Source organism: Lutjanus erythropterus, chromosome 6 (genome assembly GCF_056507025.1).
Source record: "Lutjanus erythropterus isolate fLutEry1 chromosome 6, fLutEry1.hap2, whole genome shotgun sequence".
Lineage (NCBI taxonomy): Eukaryota > Metazoa > Chordata > Actinopteri > Lutjaniformes > Lutjanidae > Lutjanus > Lutjanus erythropterus.
In genome coordinates, this window is record NC_139322.1 from 12,468,839 (window position 1) to 12,488,723 (window position 19,885).

A 19,885-nucleotide genomic window follows, 5' to 3' on the forward strand; every position below is an offset into this window, starting at 1 on the left:
ATCTAAAAGGGTCTTTGTCTTAGGATCACATGCCTGTACCTTAGTTGTGTTTAAAAATAAAATAATAAACAACAACATGGCAGTGCAACATGGCAGCCTACATGGAAGTGGACCTGTGCCCTCTGTAGATATAAACAACTTTTTCCACAGTAACAAAAACACAATGATTATTATTTTTAGGTCATTATTCACTAACAAAAAAATACTTATAAATATTGTATTCTAGTCTTGCTATATTCTGCACATAAATTGCTGTAAATCTTACACGCTGGACCTTTTTAAAAGTCTTAAAAATTGTTTCTTACTGTGCAAGTGGTACATGCCAGAGGGGGGCAAAGTAACAGGAACTATTTAGAGGGCTCAGTGATGTAGTTTATAAAAAATATCTCAGTATTTTTACTTTGTGCCATGATATATTAGCCTGGCATTGCCAGACTAATTCGCAAATGTGAATTAGTCTGTATAGGGTATGTATAGTATACAATATATAATGAATTAGTTATAATATCTGTCTGAGCAATGAAAACATGAGATCTGCAGATTTTTCTGCGTCCCTGTTTTGCTATATATGATATATATCTCGATATGTACATTAATGTAATATACCCTAAATTCTCAAATACTGCAAATATAAGATGATCTTATAGAATATGAATATGATGTGACACTATCAAACAATACATAAAGTAGTCCAAATGCACTCAACCTTAAACATCTACAACAGTAAAATGCAATATATACATTAATGCAGCAGTAATATTAATCCAAAAACATCATATATAATAGTACACTGACAGGGAACATTTTACAGCACAATGCCTACTTCAAGTGAATTTGCTTTAATACTTATATACTTTTAGCCTGGTAAGGTTTTACTTGTATTGGAGTATTTTCAGTTTGGGCTTGTATGAGTACTTTAGCTTCAGTAATGGGCCTGAATAGTCACAGCCTAACTGCACCTGAACTGCACCTGTGTGTTACCATCCAAGCCTCCACCATTAAGGAAGGTGGCCCTGTGGGTAACTGAATGTGTTTAATGGAGTCTAGCAGGTTTGTTGTGAAAATGAATCTTTCCCGGTGTGTGAGGGATACTTAGGTTGTTCAATCCATTAATGTGACCCAACAATAAATTCCACCTTTTTGAAACTTTTGAAAAACTAAAATCTGAGTCTGAGGGGTGATTGCAGTGGTCCTGGATTGTATTATTTACTCTGAAGGGTTGCTTTTATTTCATCCACCATCTGTATGTACGGTTAGAGTGACACAGACCGTATTTGGATTGGGTCTGAGAGGTTCATGGGATCCATCCCACACATGGGCAGCTGTATTAGCTGTCAGTTCAGGTAATAAAAGCAGCAGAATTGGATTTGTAAGGCTTTTACTCACATGATGGACTGTGATCGGGCCACACTGAGCTGCTGAGCGGAGAGAGGAGATGGTCAGGCATAAATGACTCTCTATGCCATTGTTGAGAGAGCCAGTGATGAATGATTTCCCCTCGCTTTTCATCGGTGCTGTCGGAACTGTTAGATAACCCCAGAGATTTACGGTGCTCCCCGTTGTACTCTCTCACTCCCGGCCATAACCAAGGTTATGTTATTCCCTATGTGGTTTATCAACCGAAATATAGCTGCCAAACAATCCAGAAAGCTGTGCTCAGTGTTTAACAATAGGTTCACCCTAAACAAACCCAATTAGGTCAGTGACCTGCTGTCAAGCATTGTGCCGAGGCCTGTCAACATTCCTCCCAAGTGAGAGTATATCCAGCCATTCTCCCTCTCAGCTAGCAAAACAATCCACTCATTTTTGCTTATCTGGTAAGAAAAATGGACTCGGAGCAGTACTGACTAAATACTTTGTAAGTATTTTTGAATTTACCTCATTTGATCCAGACAGTGTTGGCGTGATACTGGCAACCATATGTTTAAATAGATCTAAGGAAAAGACAGAAGTTTAAGAGTTAAAGGGATAATTCACAATTTTCTGGTGTAGGAAGTGCTGTACTGCTGTGGACAGGGTCAACAGCAAGACATTTAAGCCGCCAAAAAATCAATATCAGTTTAAGTGTACGCTGTGTTTAGAATATTATCACTGCATTACCTTGCCATCAGACAGCCTTTTCTGATGGAAAATCACAGTTAAATAGGCTAAATATCACTCTCTCCCAAAGCCACCAGACTTCTTTTACCAAAACAGCAATTTTACCTCCCCGAACACGATAATTGCTCATCTCCTGGCTGCTGCCTTGGTCTGTTAGTTTGTTTGTGTTATTGTGTGACTTGAGTGAATCTGAACTGACCTTTTAAAACACCAGAGTCACACAGTAACACAAACAGATTAAATGATCGAGGCAGCGGTAGATGAGTAACTTCCGTGTTATGCGAAGTAAAATGACTGGCTTTGGAGAGAGCAGTATTTGAAGCTTTCTTTTTCAAGGATTATTTTTTGGGGCTTTTTTTTGGCCTTTATTTGGCAGGATAGTTTGTAGACAGACAGGACTAGAGGAGAGAGAGAGAGAGAGAGAGAGGGAGAAAGACATGTAGCAGGCTGGAATCAAACCCAGGCCACTGCTGAGGACATACACTCCACCAACCGAACTACCAGGGCGTTCTATTTGGCTTATTTAATGACTGTTTCCTGTCAGAAAAGGTTGTCTGCTAGTGAGGTAAAGCAGTGAAAATATTCTAAATATAGTGCACACTTAAAGGGCCAGTGTGTAGGATCTAGTGGCATCTAGCAGTGAGCTTGTAGATTGCAAACACTGGAACCTACAGTAGCCACGAAACTCATTTTTTTTGTTGGCCACTCCATTGAAGAGGACCCGTGCCCTCTGTACACAGCTCATTTTAAGGTCACAAAACACAAAATTCTTATTTTCGAGTGATTATACACTACTGAAAACATAATGAATATTCCATTTTGACGTATTCTTTACCGCCATCTGCTGCACTATGGATAAGTACCTCACACACTTCAAAAAACCCAAACTATCACTTCATAGTTAATTGGAAAACTTGAGAAACAGCTGTCCAGATTTTGCTTTGGGAAAAATTCCTCTTAACAATGTACACTGTCATGTTGTTTGGACTGGGAGTTGCTGATGCTGATGAATAAGTACACAAAAGTGATTAAAACTCCTCGACCTATCCCCAAATTCCTCTCCATTACACAAAGCCATTGTTGTGTCTAAATGTCAATTTGTCTGTTTTTTTTCTGTCCTTTTCTGTCTTGACTCATCTCTGCTCTCGTCTGTAAGATCACGCAGAGAAAAAGACTCTGATCTGGATAAAGGTCAGAAATCATCTTATTTGGTTACATTTCAAGTGTGGGAAGAACAAAGAAGTCAGAACAACAGTTGCTGGCAGATGAGCTCTGCTGCCATCAGATATTCATTAGAGTTCTTTGTCCTTTAAATTGAGTGCTTTGATGCAGAGGATAAGCAGCACATCTCTCACAACATTTCCAGGCAGCTCTGGCTACACATCGGCAGAGCGCCGCTGATGAAGTCATCATCTTCGTCAGGGAGTGCAGAGGCACGCAGACTGTTTTTATTCAGGGTGAATAATTGAATGAGACAAGGAAGAGCATTTCATATCAGCAGGCCAGATCATCAATCACTCACATTATCTGCGTCTCTTTCCCGGTGTCTCCGTCGCTTGTCCGCAGCCTGCCGCATCCTCAGCTCGACTCAACTAAACTAATTTTCTGTCTGGCGTCAATGGCAGCCAGCCTGCATCTGGATGCCGGATGCTTTTAGTGGTTTTCAGCTCAGCATGTGTTTGAAAAGGTGATTATAATTTACTGCTCACCACAAGTCTTCCTCGCTGAAGAGCAAAGAAGTTTGTGACCATGAAATTGAATGTGGCGACATCAAAACGAGGAATCACTTCTGTTTACACGCCAGCACATTAATCTTCCCAGATTGTGACTCTCTGACAGGACGAAGTGAACTGACCTCCTCGTTCACAGCTGTGCTCTTTCTTAATACGCCAGTTCCTCTTTCATTTTACTCAACAAAAATGCCTCCAGAGCTGAGTTCCAAATTGCACACGTTTTCTTTTTACTTTTTATACGTACTGCAGCTGCCCTTACAAAGTACCAACTGTTGAATGCAGTATGCAGAAAATTTCAACATACTACTTTGTCATAATGTTACACCTTGACACAACAAGGTGAAAAAAGATTAATTCAATTAACAGATTAAAGGGACAGTTTACCAAAAATTCAAAAATGCATATTCTTTCCCTGGTCTGTAGTGCTCTTCACCCATTCAGTTTTTTTTATGTGAGTTGAAGAGTTTTTATTTTTCGATATTGAGATATCGATATAGAGAGACGTCTGCCTTCTCTCCGGTATAATGGGACTAAGTGGCACTTCTTTTTGGTGCTCAAAGCACCAAAAAATACATTTACCTTTTTTCAACAATCATGACCTGGTTACTCAAGATAATTCACAGATCTTGCGAGCAGTTTTCTGTAGGATTTTCTTTTTTTTCCAGTAGATTTTACTGCAGAAAGTTTTCTCTCAGCAGCTCAGTTGATGCAATGTATCTTCCAGTGTGCAGAGGACTGTGGGTCACAAAAGCGTACTTTCTTACATACTATAAAGTGCAAAAGGATGTCCTAGGACAGGGTTACCCCAAGTGGGTTATGTGCACCTCTTGTGGTGCGCCAGCTGCCTCTAGGACGTTGGTTCCCAACCTATGGTCCAGGCCCCAAAAGTGACAGAGGTTTTGACAAAGGTTTTGTCTGCTCTGAGGCTATCAAAATTAGATTTGCATATGTTAACTAAAATCACGGTTTCAACAAAGGTCTTATTCAAAACTATTTAAGATCTATTTCGTTCTCACTCAAGAACAGTCGGCCACACCTCTGTGACCTTTCAGCTCTGTGATAATGAAGCATTATTATTGTTCTGGTAAGGATTAGCGTGTGAGCCTACTCTGATTTTTTAAAGAAAACATTTTGTTTAAGTAAATGTTTGACAATAAAGCTTTGAAATGAGGCGGCTGGGGTGGACCTAGCATTTCTTAGATACAAGTGGGGGGTTCCAAGGAAAAAAGGTTGGGACCCACTACTCCAGGAAGTATGCAGCTTTAGTAGTCTTATTATTACTCTTAGGGTACAACTAATCATGCTGCTCCCTTACTCTCTCTGCAGTTTAATTCACATTGTTGGAATATCTTTAATAGCACCGGAAAGTGCCGCCTTCATCATGGCAATGGCTATAAAAAAGGCTATACTGCATCTCTTTTGGAGGTGTGGGGGATTTCAGGTGTGTCAACCTGGTCGAGATGTAGAAGGGGGGGTGTGGCCTAAAAAGTTTGCTGCAATAGGACAACCTGGTATTTCTGATATTCTGCATTTGACAAACCATGTACTGTGACATACTAAATCTTTTATGTGGCATTCTAAATAATGTGGTAGTATTGGTAGTGGAATGCACCACAGATCTTTTTTGACTGTCTGTGTTTCTCAGTGTTTCTGACTTTATTGTCGTCAATTAAAATCCTTTTCCCCCCATCATAGTCTTTGGTCCCTTCTGTGATACGTATGTATGTCCACTAAATGTCTGTGTGTAAACACATTTATTCACAGATATTGACGAATGCAGTATAAACCGTGGAGGTTGTAAATATGGCTGCATCAACACTCTGGGGAGCTACGAGTGTACCTGTCCACCAGGATACAAGCTGCACTGGAACAGGAAAGACTGTGTTGGTACGTAGCAGCACTGCCCCCTTGTGGTTCATTCACTGACACACACTCAGATTCCTCATACAGTACTTGTGCCTGGATGATATCTCTCACTGTCTCTGCTTTTTTAATCGAGGTAAATAAAGTAAAAAAAAAAAAAAACTATAACTAACTGTAATGATATTATGGACTTAAAAATATACAGGAAATGTCTTTAGTTTTAGTTGCCTATTCTGAACTTCTTCAAGCTTAATTAAAATGAAACAGAAACATGCAAACCCACTCTGGAAATGAACTGACCCTAAACTGAGCTGAAAACAAAAAATAAATAAGAATAAAACACAAAACAGTAATAACTCTGTTTTTATCGGGTGTGTGATTCTGTGGTTTTATTGTCTCTCAGAGCTGGTGAAATGTCCTCCTGGACTTGTGGCGCCAAAGGCAACTCTGACCTGCAGCAAGACGGGCAAGAAAGAGAGCTGCTCTCTTACCTGTTCTTCAAAGGCTCACTATTTGGCAGGTATGTAATCCATAGTCAGAGAGCAAACACCAAACAGAGGTCCTTGTTTGAATTTATACATTTGAACATTTTCTTTTTGCAGAGTCTGACAACAGCTACTCAGTGAGTTGTGGTATCCCCATCCTCAGAGGGAAGTCCCCCGCCAGGCTCAACTCCAGCAGCAGCCAGAGCTGCATAGGTTCGCTGCCCTCCACGTTCCTATAATCGATCATTTTCAATCACAGCTGTACAGACGGTCTGAGTGTTGTTGACGTGTGCTCGTACCCACTGTGCTGTGTTTGTCTGTAGAGACTTTGGCCCCTCCAGTGAAGCAGACGGCTTCTTTCAAGATCAAAAACGCCAAATGTCACCTGCACCCGAAGGTGAGTGGCAGGACGGAGGACAGAGGACGGACACTTGGACCAGGTCAGTCTTAATCTGTGTGTGCTGTTATAAACACATGCTGTTATTCATAGAAATTTGAAGGGATATACACGACAATTAGTTGATTTATGATTAGGCATTCAAAAAAAATGAAATTGTAACTTCGCCATTCTTTGATAATGAGTTACTATTCAGTATTTTTGAATGTCAGATGGATGTTTATGGGATCCACTGTTAAGTTTCTATGTGAAATGGTGCCTCAGTTTTTAACTATGTTCAAAATTATACATACAGTTTGTGTATATTACATTAATATATATATTTCCTGTAATATGCTGCCAGGAGAATGACACTTTTCAAGTATATGAAAAATTTTAGGCAATTCTCCTTAACATTCCCTTGCAGTTTTTATATATTGTAAGGTTATTTTTTTATTTTCTATGTGTGTAAAAAAAAAAGAAAGACAATTTTCAAGCAAAGTGCCAAATATTCACTGGTGCCAGCTGCTCAAATGTGATGATTTGTTGATGTTCTTCGTCATATGAGATTTATATTTTGGACTTTTAGACTGTTGCTTGGACAAAACAAGTAATTTGTTTCTGTCAATTTTCTGACATTTTATAGACAAAATAATTACTTGATTGATAATAATCAACATATAAATCAATAATGACAACAGTTGTTAATGTTGAGCCCTAATATAACCATTAATGATTCATCTGCTACCCTTGATGACTTTCAAGAAAATAAAGACCTTAACTCTCAAAAATCAAAAAAGCAATATGTTTATTGATTTTTTTCTCAGACAAAAGGGCAGTGTGTAATAAAGTAATAATCCCATATGACCAGTCCTTCCCACCCCAAAACAAGCACCATAATAAAAGCAATGTTATCAGAGGGGAAAATTATAATTCTTATTAATGTGTGCTTGGGGTTTTTGCATGTATCTTATATAGTATTTCCTCCCAGACAGTTTAATATCATGTCGTCCACAGGAGGCGCGCAGCCCTGCAGCAACTGCTTGGTGACATTTGTTAACCTCAAATGTGACTCCTCTAAGAAAGCTAAAGGGCGACGCGCTCGAAATCCCTCAAACAAAGAGGTAACACGCATCACCTTAGAGCTGGAGGCTGAGGTCAAACCTGGAGACACTACAGGTCAGTCACCATGACAACGGTTACTGTTTTACTGTTAAATCATCAGTAGTTAAAGCATGTAATGCACAGTGCATAGAAATGTCTCATTTCTAAAATTAAGTCTAAGAACATGATAAGATTTTCTGTGTGGCTGTGACAGAAAAACAGGATGTTATATTTTTATACATAACCAGGGAGCTGCAATCTCAGCTGCCTCCGACAGCGCATGGAGAGGCAGGTGAAGACGTATGTCAGGGCTCTGAAGAGGTCCATCAACCAGGAGCGCTTCCTGATCCGAGTTGCTGGTCTGGAATACGAGGTGGCCCAAAAGCTTCCCCAGGCTGCTCCCATTCAGGAGAACTGTGGCCCGGGCTGGGAGAGGGAAGGTGGTCGATGTGGTAAGACAGGGAGAGCTGGACAGCGAGTGTTACGTGAACTGTTTTATTGTGATCTAAAAATGCATTTCAGAACTATAAAACAGTTGCAGACTTTAACCTTATCTCAAGTCATATGCTGCCATAATCTACAATACAAGGTTTTGTGAGATGAAGTGTCCACTTTGTTTGGCACAACATAATGCAGTCCAATATAACTGTTCTGCCATAAAGTCTATTTTAATAATGCCTATATAACTATTATATAAAAATGTCCCTGATTCAGCTTCTTATATGCAAATATTTTTATTTTAGTCCTCTATGACTGAACTGAATATTCCTCTATGACTGAATTGAATATCTTTGGGAAATGGTGATCAACATCGTTCACCATCGTCTGAAATATTATGAACCAAAAAAATGAATCGATCAATTGATAAAATCACAATTAATACTACTTGCAGCCCCATTAGGTTGTACAGGTGTACCTAATAAAGTAGACACTAAGTGTATCTTCACATTTACTCAGTCACCTGTGTTCAAACAGAGCTCAAGGTTTGCATTTTTTAAAAGGGACAGTTCACCCAAAAATCAAAATTACCTTTGATTTTATCAGTCTAGATTGTTTTGGTGTGAGTTGCTGAGTTTTAGAGATATCAGCTGTAGAGATGTCTAACTTCTCTCCAATATAATGGAACTAGATGTCACTCGGCTTGTGGTGTTCAAAATGCCAAAACACCACCAAAACAATCCAGCTGTATAAATAGCACTGTCGATGAGGGAAAAATATGTATTCATGATTTTGGGGTGCACTGTCCCTTTAACTGATCAAAGTGAAGTGTGTCTTCTCTGACTGGAACCGTTGTTGGATATTCTCTCAGTCAGATGCTCGTCAGGGTCTTACTACCACGGTGAGCAGGAACGCTGTGTCCAGTGTCCGCCTGGCACTTTCCAGGAGAAGGAGGGGCAGCTGGCCTGTGACCTTTGCCCCGGCAGCGACGGCCACGGGCCTGTCGGGGCCCGAAACATCTCCTCCTGTGCAGGTAGTTTGAAATCCCGGAGCAAATGTTAAGCATGTGTTTCTGATCCTGTGAAGCATCCTTAATCAACCTTCTTTCCATGTTCCACAAATCAAATCCAGGCCAGTGTCCGACGGGGTATTTCTCCGGCGATGGGTTCAAACCTTGTCAGCCGTGCCCTCAGGGCGCCTACCAACCAGATTTGGGACGGACTCTGTGCTTCCCATGTGGAGGAGGACTGAGCACCAAGCGGGAAGGTGCCAGCTCCTTCCATGATTGTGAAGTCAAAGGTCAGCTTGTGCTCTGTTTATTCAGCTTAAAGGGATAGTTGGGATCATTTGACGAGGATTTGTATGAAGTACTTATCAATACTCAGTGTATTACCTACAGTAGATGTTGGTCAGCACAACCCCAGTTCAGACAAGCAGAGAGGAGTACCAGCATGGTAGCTAAGCACTGAACTGCTGTGGACAGGGTCAGCAACAAAATATGTTTTAGCACTTAAAAAAGGTCCACCCTTTTCTGGTAGGAACCTACTGTTACATGAGAAAAAAACGCTCTGTCCAAATCATCCAAACTCACCATACCACTGGTGAAATCAGTATTTTTATCTTGCAGAACATGGGAGTTGCTCTTCTCCTGCTCCCTCAACCTGTTAAGTTTGTTTGTGTTATTTTGTGACTTCAGTGAATCTGAACTATCCTTCTAAAACACCAAAGTCACATAACAACACAAACATACTAACATATTGAAGCAGCGATTTACCACAAACTCCCGTGTTCTGCGAGGTAAAATTACTGATTTTGCCTGTGGAGTTTGGTTGGCGTGGAGAGTGAGATATTAGGCTTTTAGAATGGTGGATTCTCCTAAGAAAAGGCTGTCTGACAGCAAAATATTCTAAATACTGTTGTGTACACTTAGCCTGACATTGATTTTTTTTTCTAAAACCCTTAGTTGCTGACCTTGTCCACAGCAGTTCATTGCTTAGCTTCCTAGCTGGTGCCCCTCTCTGCTTCTCTTAACAGGGGGCGTGCCGACAAGCATCTATCGTAGGTAATACACTGATTATGGATGACTACCGCATACAAGCCCACTTAAAATAAACCAAATTATCCCTTTTAGAGGAAAAGTATACTCAAATAACCTGTGAAACCTTCCCTACTTGATGTGCATCTTCATTCCTACCTTGCAGTTCAGTGTTCTCCAGGTCATTACTACAACACCACAGTCCACCGGTGTATCCGCTGCCCGGTGGGGACGTATCAGACAGAGTTCAGACAGAACTACTGCATCTCCTGCCCCGGCAACACCACCACTGATTTCGATGGTGCCACGAGTGTCTCGCAGTGCAAAAGTGAGTGTGATAATGACTGTTTTGTGTTTTCTGATCACTTAACCATGAGGCTGGAGGCTAATTTGATTTCTTTGCGTACGTCTAGACAGGCAATGTGGTGGTGAGATGGGCGAATTCATGGGTTACATTGAGTCACCTAACTATCCCGGTAATTACCCTGCTAATGTGGAGTGTATCTGGAACATCAACCCGCCCAGCAAGCGCAAGATCTTAATTGTGGTGCCAGAGATTTTCCTGCCCTCAGAGGATGAGTGTGGAGATGTGTTGGTCATGAGGAAGAACTGTGAGTGTGTCTCTCTCCGGCTGCTGGTTCACTGGAATTTGGTGTTTATACTGTAAATAATTTCACCATACAAGGAGCAGTTCTGGAAACTGATTAGTCACCATTGTCCTCTCTGTGCCCCTGCCAGGGTCGGTCACATCCATCACTACCTACGAGACGTGTCAGACGTACGAGCGGCCAATCGCCTTCACAGCTCGCTCCAGACGTCTCTGGATTAACTTCAAGTCCAACGAGGCCAACAGCGCCCGGGGCTTCCAGATCCCCTACGTTACTTATGATGGTATGTAGCTCGTTTATCATGTAGGCTGGCTTTCACTATGAACTGTCATGACTGAGTAACTCTGTGACTCAGTAATTTATTTCTCACTCTCCTCTAGTGGTAATTAACCATGCAAATATATTTCCACTTGTCCAGCTTTTGAGATATCCATCTCTGAAATTTCCACCTCCACCCCAATATGGTGGACCACATTTTTTGTGCTGCTCAAAACTTAGCTCGACTGATATTAAATACAAATATCAACATATAAGACTTAAAAAATTTATATCCATATATTTGCCACTTGTCTTTTTTGCAGAAACTCATAATAAACATTTTTGATTATGATCCCTAAAATTTGTTTTAGTACAGTTGTGCCTAAAATATTTAAGAATACAATAACTATGTATAAGTAATAACACCTTTCAAATGCCAGTTACAAACTGCTTCACAAAAGAAATAAAATCATCAGATACAAAGTGCAAAATTATACAATTTGAAAAATACATTTATTTTTTTTTGAAGATTTAAATAAAGAGCTGGCCTCAGCTTTTAAGCAATTGGAGAATTACTAATACAGACCTAGGTGTTGTATTATATGTAACATAGTCAGATGTGCAGTTTACAGCTGAAAAAATAACTTGTTGGTGTCCTCTGGTGGACAAACTTATGTAACTGCGACAGTTTAATTACTTCAGACAAATCTGTCTTGCAGTTTCTTGTCAATTCTCAACATATATACTGATGTGATAGATCTTTATGTTTTAGCTTATTAGGGATAAGAGCTACAATGGTTGTTCGATTATTTATACTATTAAATGAGTAAGAGAAAAAGGCAGTTCTCTAATTTCAGTTTATCAAATGTCATACATTTTTTTTCTGGTTTCTTTACTCCTCTGACAGTAAACTGAATATCTTTGGGTTGTGGACAAGATAAGACATTTGTGGACATCACCCTGTCGGCTTTGGGAAACAGTGATCAACACCTTTCACCATTATCTGAATTTTATGGACCAAACTAATCGACCAATCAAGAAAATGATCAACAGAATAATCAATAATGAAAATAAATGTTAGTTGCATCTTTCTTATTAGTAAATGTTAATTTCACAGTATAATTGCTGTAGAAGGACACATTCAGCCTTTAGATTGGTTCCATATAAGCCTCTTTCACTATGTCATTCTGTGTGCCACCGAGCATGAAATTATCTGGAAAATGATTATAGACTAAATTAATGAACTAATTTTTCTTCTGTTTTCTTCCAACATTACTCCCCCCCCCCCCCCCCCCCCCCCCCGGATGTCGACCCCTGCTGTAACTGCTTGTTTTTGCAAAACAATAAGTGTTACTCAAAGTGTTTTTACTATGCATTGCATATCCTTACAATAGCTTTTGCATGTTCCCAAATTCAATACAAAATTGTGACAATTTATGTTTACTTTTTCAGTGAACTTTCCTTTCTCTTATTTCTAAAAGTGGTGTTGATCATTTCTTCACAGAGCTAGGCTCTGAGGAAAACAAAAAATTATCCAATGTTGTCATTGTGACAGTAGGATGAACAATAGTGTCACTTAGACAACTTTTGAACTCTTCCTCATAATTTCTGTTCTATTCTATTTAATTTCTCAGTACTGTGAGCACCACAGACAAATTATATCCACATCCATCATATAGAGGAGGAGGTAGAAATTTCAGCTGGATGTCTCAAAACCAAGGAAAATAAAACCAAAGCTGTGTACATTGCTGGACTTCCAAGTAGAGCTGAGTGAACTGACCCTATATTATGACAGTGGAGCCTTTATATTTAATCATCTAAAACATCCCATACTGTAGGTAATAAACTAAACCCCAATTAGAGAGTTTCTTGTGTATTATTATTTTGGCCTGTTTACAGCATTTCATGAAGTGTGTTGTTTTTCTAAATCCAGAGGACTATGAACAGCTCGTAGAGGACATAGTGCGAGATGGAAGACTCTACGCCTCAGAAAACCACCAGGAAATCCTCAAGGTGAGCAGAGTTACTTCTTCTTTTACTTATCGTTTACCACCCAGGAGAGGTTAAGCAATAATGTGTTGTTTGGCTAAAAGATGTTACTAACAAACAGAAGTAGTTCTGTGAGTCAGACATTACATAATAATGAAAAAATCTGTTGTCATATGGTTGGTGAGCAGTTTATTCTCCAGCCTTGTGTCAGAGCTTCAGATGTAATTCCAACACTTGATGATGAAAATGTGTGTGTTCTTCCCTACAGGATAAAAAACTGATTAAGACTCTTTTTGACGTGCTGGCTCACCCAAACAACTACTTTAAGTACACCACTCGGGAGTCCAACGAGATGCTTCCTCGCTCCTTCATACGTCTCATAAGCAGCAAAGTCTCCGCTTTCCTGCGACCTTACAAGTAAAAAGAGAGTCACTGAGCTGCTGAAGCACCGGATCGTGACCCCCCCCCCCCCCCCGACATCCCCTTCCACCTTAGAGACCCCGCAACTCTGACAGGACTTAAGACATACCAGTATGTTTACCCTCTCTTATTTTCCATAGGCTTTGACAATAAACACTATGCAGACCTGAGAAATACTGAAAATCATTTGTGTTTTAGGTTTTTTGTTAAGTTTCCATCCAGCACAGGTCTGCGATCCCAAGCTCAAGCATTTAGTGGGGATGTAGAGTATGTGAGTGGGTTTGGTTTCTATTGTGGTGTGCAACGAAACCACAGAAAAAAAAAAAACAATAGGAACGGCCTTTTCAGACGGTAGGAGTGACATTTTGTGTGCGCAGTCTGAGCTTGTTGTTGTATTTGCTTAAATGAGCAGTCTGACTCCTACCATTAAGTATGACTGTTTTAAGTGTTGTGTAAGTACTGTGTAACCCTGGTTCCACCTTCAGCGTCTGTGTGCTGTCCTCGAGGAGGAGCAGTTGTTAAATTCATGCCGCAGCTGCGTTCCGCGTCATTCAAAGCCTTACTATATTTGAGCTCTTAGAGCCGTTTCCAAGGGGTTTTACTGTTAAAACAGTTAATCTATGTTTTGTTCCGTCTGTCTAGACTGTACCGACGTTTTCCAACCTTCAGATTATTTCTGTTGCTCTTCTTTTTTTTTTTAAAAGCAAATACAAAAAAAAATGTGGTTTATCATTCCAGGAACATAGTGGACATTTGGGAGATGAATAACAAACTAATAATTGTGAGAGCCACAGAAATGAGATAATGTGATGTCTAGTGGAACATGTCTCTGAGAGAGAGATAGAGAGAAATGTCTTTGAGGGACATTATGTTTGCTGCTTCTTTTTAAAGGTCACTTTAATTCTTCAATCTCATATTGTCTTTCTGATGTACTCGACACGCTAATAGTCTTTAAGTTTAAAACAAAAAGGAAGCTCCACGTCTGAAATACTTTAGTTCTGTACACACAGTAAGTTGATAATCTCACATCGCCTGTCTGTGGACGACCAGTTTTATCGTGTTTTTATTTCAATCTTGTAAATAATGAAAATAAATTAGACGAGGGTTGAATTCTTTGATCCTAATTTTCGTACGCAGGACCGCCCCACCTCCCCAAATAAAATCACTTTCTGCCCCTTGATGTCCCGCCCATCTCAAATCCAAAGACACCCCGCCCCTTCAAACTCACATTTTGTTCTGTCCCAATGAAGACAGCTCTTCCAAAGACCACCTGAAATAGGGTGGGTCACTTTGTCTTGTGCACTAAAAAAAAAAACACACATCATTCTACCTTTTGTAGTACAAAGTGCAATGAATGAAAAGAACACACCTTAAATTTTGGTTACGCTCCCACTGTGACCCCCAACAAAGCTTGTGAAATGTGTTTTACGCATCAGTCTTGTTGAGACACGTATTAAATATTTATCCATCACTGTGGACAGAGGACGTTGCTATGGAAGAACAAAGAGGCAAGTGAGAAAAAAAAAGATCTAAATGGTTCTCTCCTGTTTATGACTTGAAAAAATGTTTTGCCAGGATAATCAGAGTTCCTTTTTTTTTTTTTTTTTTTTTTTCTCCTTTCTTTCTTCCATCTGAAAAGGGAGAAGAAGAACCTGCTTGGATCAATTTTCTAAGTTATTTTGTTTCCATCTGGCAGGTGAAATTGCTCGTCAGTATCATTTTTAAGTGTATGAGTTGTTTGTCAGGTCCATGAAGAAATTCAGACTATTATAACACAAAAATTATCCTGTAACTAAGGAACTTAGATTCTGCTGGCAAAACCTCCCCTCCTCCACCTATTCTAAAATCATAAGCACAGGAGACAAAACTATTTTAGATCAGATTAAGAAACCCTTGCCTCTGTATGTTTCTCTTATTCGGAGAAATAAGATGATACTGGCAAAAAATGTAATATAAAGTAGAGTGTTTGATGTGTAGAAAATATTCTTTGTAATTTCAAAACAGTGACCAAAACAGGGTAAAATAAGTGTAAAAATCGAATGCTTCACTTCATGTTAGGACCTGCCAAATAGCTTAAGGAATAGTTCAGATCTTTGGGAAATGTGCTTATTCACTTTCTTGTCGAGAGTTAGACTAAATCATTATTCTGGTCGACAGTTAGGCAACATTCTCACTGCAGACAGAGTGGCCCAAACCTGCTGTATTTTCATGACAGATTGAACGCCTGGAATGTGATTTCAGTAGGATCACTTTCACGTGGCCCTAAATCAGATACAGGTCTGATCTTTTTTTTTTTTTTTTGCAGTCTAACCTCAGTGTGAACAGTCATGACAAATCATGCGACTTTCACGTCACTCGCTCACCTCAAGCGTCTGGTTTCAAAACTTTTGAGGAGAGGCGCTGACAGATGTAATTAAAGCAGCCCTTGACATCATGAAATTTTGGATGAATCAGAGGATTGATGCCACTCATGTCTTTACAGTAAATATTAAGCTACAGCTGTTAGCTTAGCACAAAGACTGGAAACTGGACAGAGCCATGCTAGCAGTTTCCCCCCCAAAGGTACTTCTAAAGCTCAATTTAAACAAACGAGATGCAACATGTCATCAGTATAAAAACATGTTTTGGTTTTACAGGGGGTTATGTGTTGCACTACTTTTTTTGGCCAGGCACAGCAATTTTCTGGAGTCTCCACTTGTTGCCTGGCAACCTCAGTGATGACAGAACATCAGGAAGAGCAGTCAACAAGAAAGCGATTAAGTATTTTCCAAAATTTACGCACTATTCCTTTAAAGCCATAACTACCACTAATCAAATTGGTACAATTATAATCCCCAACCCCTTAACCTGTATATTCAACCCTCTAAATAATAAAAATTGAGGTGATGCCTGCTCTCAAATATCTAATGAATTTTCTGGGACAATGTTTTGTCCCCATTCGTGTAAATAAAAATAAGTGAGATATGTACCAAATGGTATTTAAGTACCTAAACTTTAGGATGACTTAAAGGGATTTCAGCCACGTTGTTAAAGTTGAGGGTGATGCTGGGCCAAGCCATGAAGAACTCTGAAATTCCTGCATAAACATCTCACCAAGTTCAGTCACAGATTGTGGACATTAGTCTTAAATATCTCCATGATACCAACAGGCAGCAGCTCACTTGGCCCCAAAATTCTCCCTCCAACCAGATTCAGCTTCTTTGCAACCTGCTAAGATTTTTTTTTTTTGTTTTTGAATTGTTGCCTTTTAACGAGAGTTTGCTATGATGTATCATAGAGTTGATAATGATATTTGCACTTGAATTGTTAATGCTCATGTAAAGAAATGTCTGGATTTTGTATTGTCTTTTTAAATGAATGGAATTGGTGTTCTTATTTTCTTGTAGCTTGTTTGTTCATGAAATGCTCACTCACCGTTTAGTCTATAGAGATGATACACATAACATTATCAACTGTAAAAAAAAAAAGAAAACAAAAAAAAAATCTATGTACAGAGGTGAATGAAACAAGTTTGTACTTGTTACTGCCCAAGACACTTATCGAAATAAACATACTGTACTTCAGCTTCATTTCAAACACATTTTAATGTCTGCATAATGAGTTTTTAGCAAATACGAAAATAGAATTATTATTGTAGTATAAAGGTGCATTTTAAAAAGAATTGTCTTTTAGCAGGAAGACATTGTGTAGCTGTAGCACAGACCACCAGCAGTCAGTGGAGGATGGAAATGATGAATGGTTTAACCGGGGTGGCTTGAATGTTGTAGCTTCATATTTCAGATGGCGTATTACTTCCCCCAGTATGAGGAGCGACGTACTGAAATAGAAAGGTGGTAAAGCATCATTTTAAAAGTGTTGTTAAGGGATAGTTCAGGTTTTTGAATTGGAGCCATTTGAAGTATTTATCCATACTCAGTTACTTCACACCTCTCCAAAACTCAGGGCGTGCCACCTGTCATCTACTGTAGGTAATACACCAAGCACAAATACTATACATCAGTTTGTTATTTATTTGGCTCACATCACAAAAAGTGTATTTTGTCCTCCCAGACTTAAGATGTGCTCAGTTTAATTATACACTACATTTAGAATAAAGCAAATACTTAGAATTTAACACTTTATTGGCACGAGAGTCTTTCCAATGGGAAACCACTTTACTATAAGCCAAATCTCTTTTTCTTCAAAGCAACATGACTCGTTTGACAAAAGTCATTTCACCTCACAGAACACAGGATGTGCTGAGCTACAGCTGCTTCTATTAGTCTACCACTTTGCCAAAGTAATTGCTCTGGAGAGAGGGGTATGTGGCAGTAATTTCCTGCTAGAAAGGGCTGTCTGACAGCAAGATAAAGGGCTGAAAATATTCTAGATACAGCATGCTCTTAAATGTATTTTAGTCAACAAAAAGGAAAAAACAGTTTTTCTGCTGATCCTGTCCACAGCAGTACTTTGTGTAGTTTCCTACACTGGTACTATTCTTGGGGTGTGACAACCACCATCTACTGTAGGTAATACACTGACTATGGATAAGTACCATCAAACAAATTTACTTCTAAATTCCCAAACTCTAAACTGATAAGACACTCGTATCCAACAAAGAACTGATTACTTACCTGGACGTACAGGCGTACATGTGGGGAGTCCAGGGGACCATTGGCCGTCACTCTCACAGGTAACAACTCCTGGGCCAGACCTCTTTAAACCTGGGTAACACTCGATTGTTAAGGTATCCCTGTACTGATACACACTTTTCTGAGCTCCTGCCCAGTAGGTGCCATACACTCTTGGAGATGGACACATTATTTCTGTGAGGGGATTTAAAAACAAACAAACCAAAAAAAAAAAAAAAAAAAAAAAAACAGGTTTAGTTGATTCATGTCCAAAATAGGGACATTAAGTTGTGTAGAAATGTTTGGAAAAGTGCTGTGTGGCTAATAGTATTCTGTACCTTTACATGTAGGAGGAGGAGCACTCCATGTCCCATCTTTGGTACACCAAATTTCCCTGGCTCCTTGAAGTGTTCCCACATGACACTGATAGACAATAGCGCTCCTGTATATGTAAGGTGACTCCTGATGGCCGTTCATCTCTGCATTTGGCACCTCTGGAGGTGCTTCACAAACCACAGCTGGAAAAGAGACAGCAGTGTTGGCACAGCTAAAAAAGGAAAATTAGAGGCCACCTAATAAATGTCGTTGCATTATGATTCATCTTACGTTCACAGGTAGGAACACGTCCGTCCCAGCCTTGACTCTTGCAGATTCTGGTTGCCCGTCCCACAAGACGATGCCTGATAAGACGAAGAGTCACATTTTCAGCGATGAGATTGTTAAATCTTAAGTGTGAAGAATAAAAGTGTGTAATATTTCCTTACCCTTCGTCACAGACAGCTTCAGCAGTGTCTCCAAACTCAATTCCAGTATATTCAAACTGACCATTTGCGATCTCTCCTGCAGAGCCACAGGACTTTGCTTTGAGGATGAAAGAGGAGGGAAAAAGTTTAACAGCTCATTATAACCTTGTAAAACATTTATTATATATGCAGTGCATCAAAGGAGACAATACAGTAAAATTGTCAAGACTAAACTAATCCTCCACATTGAGTTGTACATTTTCCAGTCATTTCCCTCATCTAGTATAGTTGGTTTGTCTTTCCACAACAGTATGAAATTTCCTGGAGATGTGCAGTGGTGGAATGTAAGTCTGTGATAAGCTTCTAAAATGAGGCAATTTTATAGACTTAAAAACAGCCCAACGGCATAATAGTTACTTGGCTCAAAGTCAAACAGTGAAATGATATTTAGATTAATACAACAGTAATAAGGCAACAATATTCACAAGTGTCATGTTTCTGCCTTAAGAGTTACTCACAAGTGCATTTATTCAACCACTGTACTTAAGTAAAGAGACTGTTAAAATTAAGTAGTTTGTGCCATTTCTACTTCTACTCCACAATATTAAAGGCTTTAGTAGTTAAAGGTTTTGCACAAATCATGTAAAGCTATGTCCACAACTCAAAAATCTTCAGTTTGCTGCCAGAGGTGAAAAGAAACCAGAAAATATTTAAGAAGCGGAAATCTCAAAATGACTAATCGAATATCAAAATAATTTATCATTGCAGCTCTTAAGTGTTTTATGCTCATCGTTAGGTTTGTTACTTTCTGTCCAGCTGGTTTCTTCCCTTGTTGCATGCAGTTTATTGATGATTGATTTAAAAGACAAAAAGGTGAAGTTTCCCCACTGTGTCTACACTGTTCATGGTAGTATATTATTCTTAATTCAAAAGTGTAATCTAAGCTCCATCTTAAAAAGATGTAATCAGATTACAGCTACATCTTGTAATTTGTAATGAAATGGTTACCTTTTTGTATCCAAATTACTTAATCCATTACCCCAAGCATGAATGTGTGTGAGTATTTCTTCCACCACTGGAGACCTGAACTTGCTTGAGTTTGGTAATCCATTAATTTTTTTTT

The 19,885-nt window shown here is 39.3% G+C and overlaps 2 protein-coding genes across 2 annotated transcripts in view; one reads left to right on the forward strand and one right to left on the reverse strand.

Annotated features, from left to right (window-relative positions):
* Positions 1-15,016, forward strand: part of scube3 (signal peptide, CUB domain, EGF-like 3) — a 106,838-nt gene extending 91,822 nt beyond the window's left edge. Inside the window, exons 11-23 of the mRNA XM_084720681.1 lie at positions 5,598-5,720; positions 6,100-6,216; positions 6,299-6,394; positions 6,505-6,621; positions 7,575-7,736; positions 7,910-8,113; positions 8,971-9,132; positions 9,231-9,398; positions 10,301-10,462; positions 10,548-10,745; positions 10,873-11,025; positions 12,934-13,013; positions 13,258-15,016. Of these exons, the coding sequence (XP_084576807.1) occupies positions 5,598-5,720; positions 6,100-6,216; positions 6,299-6,394; positions 6,505-6,621; positions 7,575-7,736; positions 7,910-8,113; positions 8,971-9,132; positions 9,231-9,398; positions 10,301-10,462; positions 10,548-10,745; positions 10,873-11,025; positions 12,934-13,013; positions 13,258-13,410 (1,895 nt within the window). The 3' untranslated portion in view covers positions 13,411-15,016. The remainder of the gene's footprint in view (positions 1-5,597; positions 5,721-6,099; positions 6,217-6,298; positions 6,395-6,504; positions 6,622-7,574; positions 7,737-7,909; positions 8,114-8,970; positions 9,133-9,230; positions 9,399-10,300; positions 10,463-10,547; positions 10,746-10,872; positions 11,026-12,933; positions 13,014-13,257) is intronic.
* A 1,958-nt stretch (positions 15,017-16,974) lies between these two features.
* Positions 16,975-19,885, reverse strand: part of LOC146324958 (C4b-binding protein alpha chain-like) — a 15,075-nt gene continuing 12,164 nt past the window's right edge. Inside the window, exons 13-17 of the mRNA XM_084720682.1 lie at positions 18,784-18,880; positions 18,626-18,699; positions 18,358-18,537; positions 18,023-18,214; positions 16,975-17,226 (exon numbers count right to left, since the gene is read on the reverse strand). Coding sequence (XP_084576808.1) covers positions 17,198-17,226; positions 18,023-18,214; positions 18,358-18,537; positions 18,626-18,699; positions 18,784-18,880 — 572 coding nt within the window. The 3' untranslated portion in view covers positions 16,975-17,197. The remainder of the gene's footprint in view (positions 17,227-18,022; positions 18,215-18,357; positions 18,538-18,625; positions 18,700-18,783; positions 18,881-19,885) is intronic.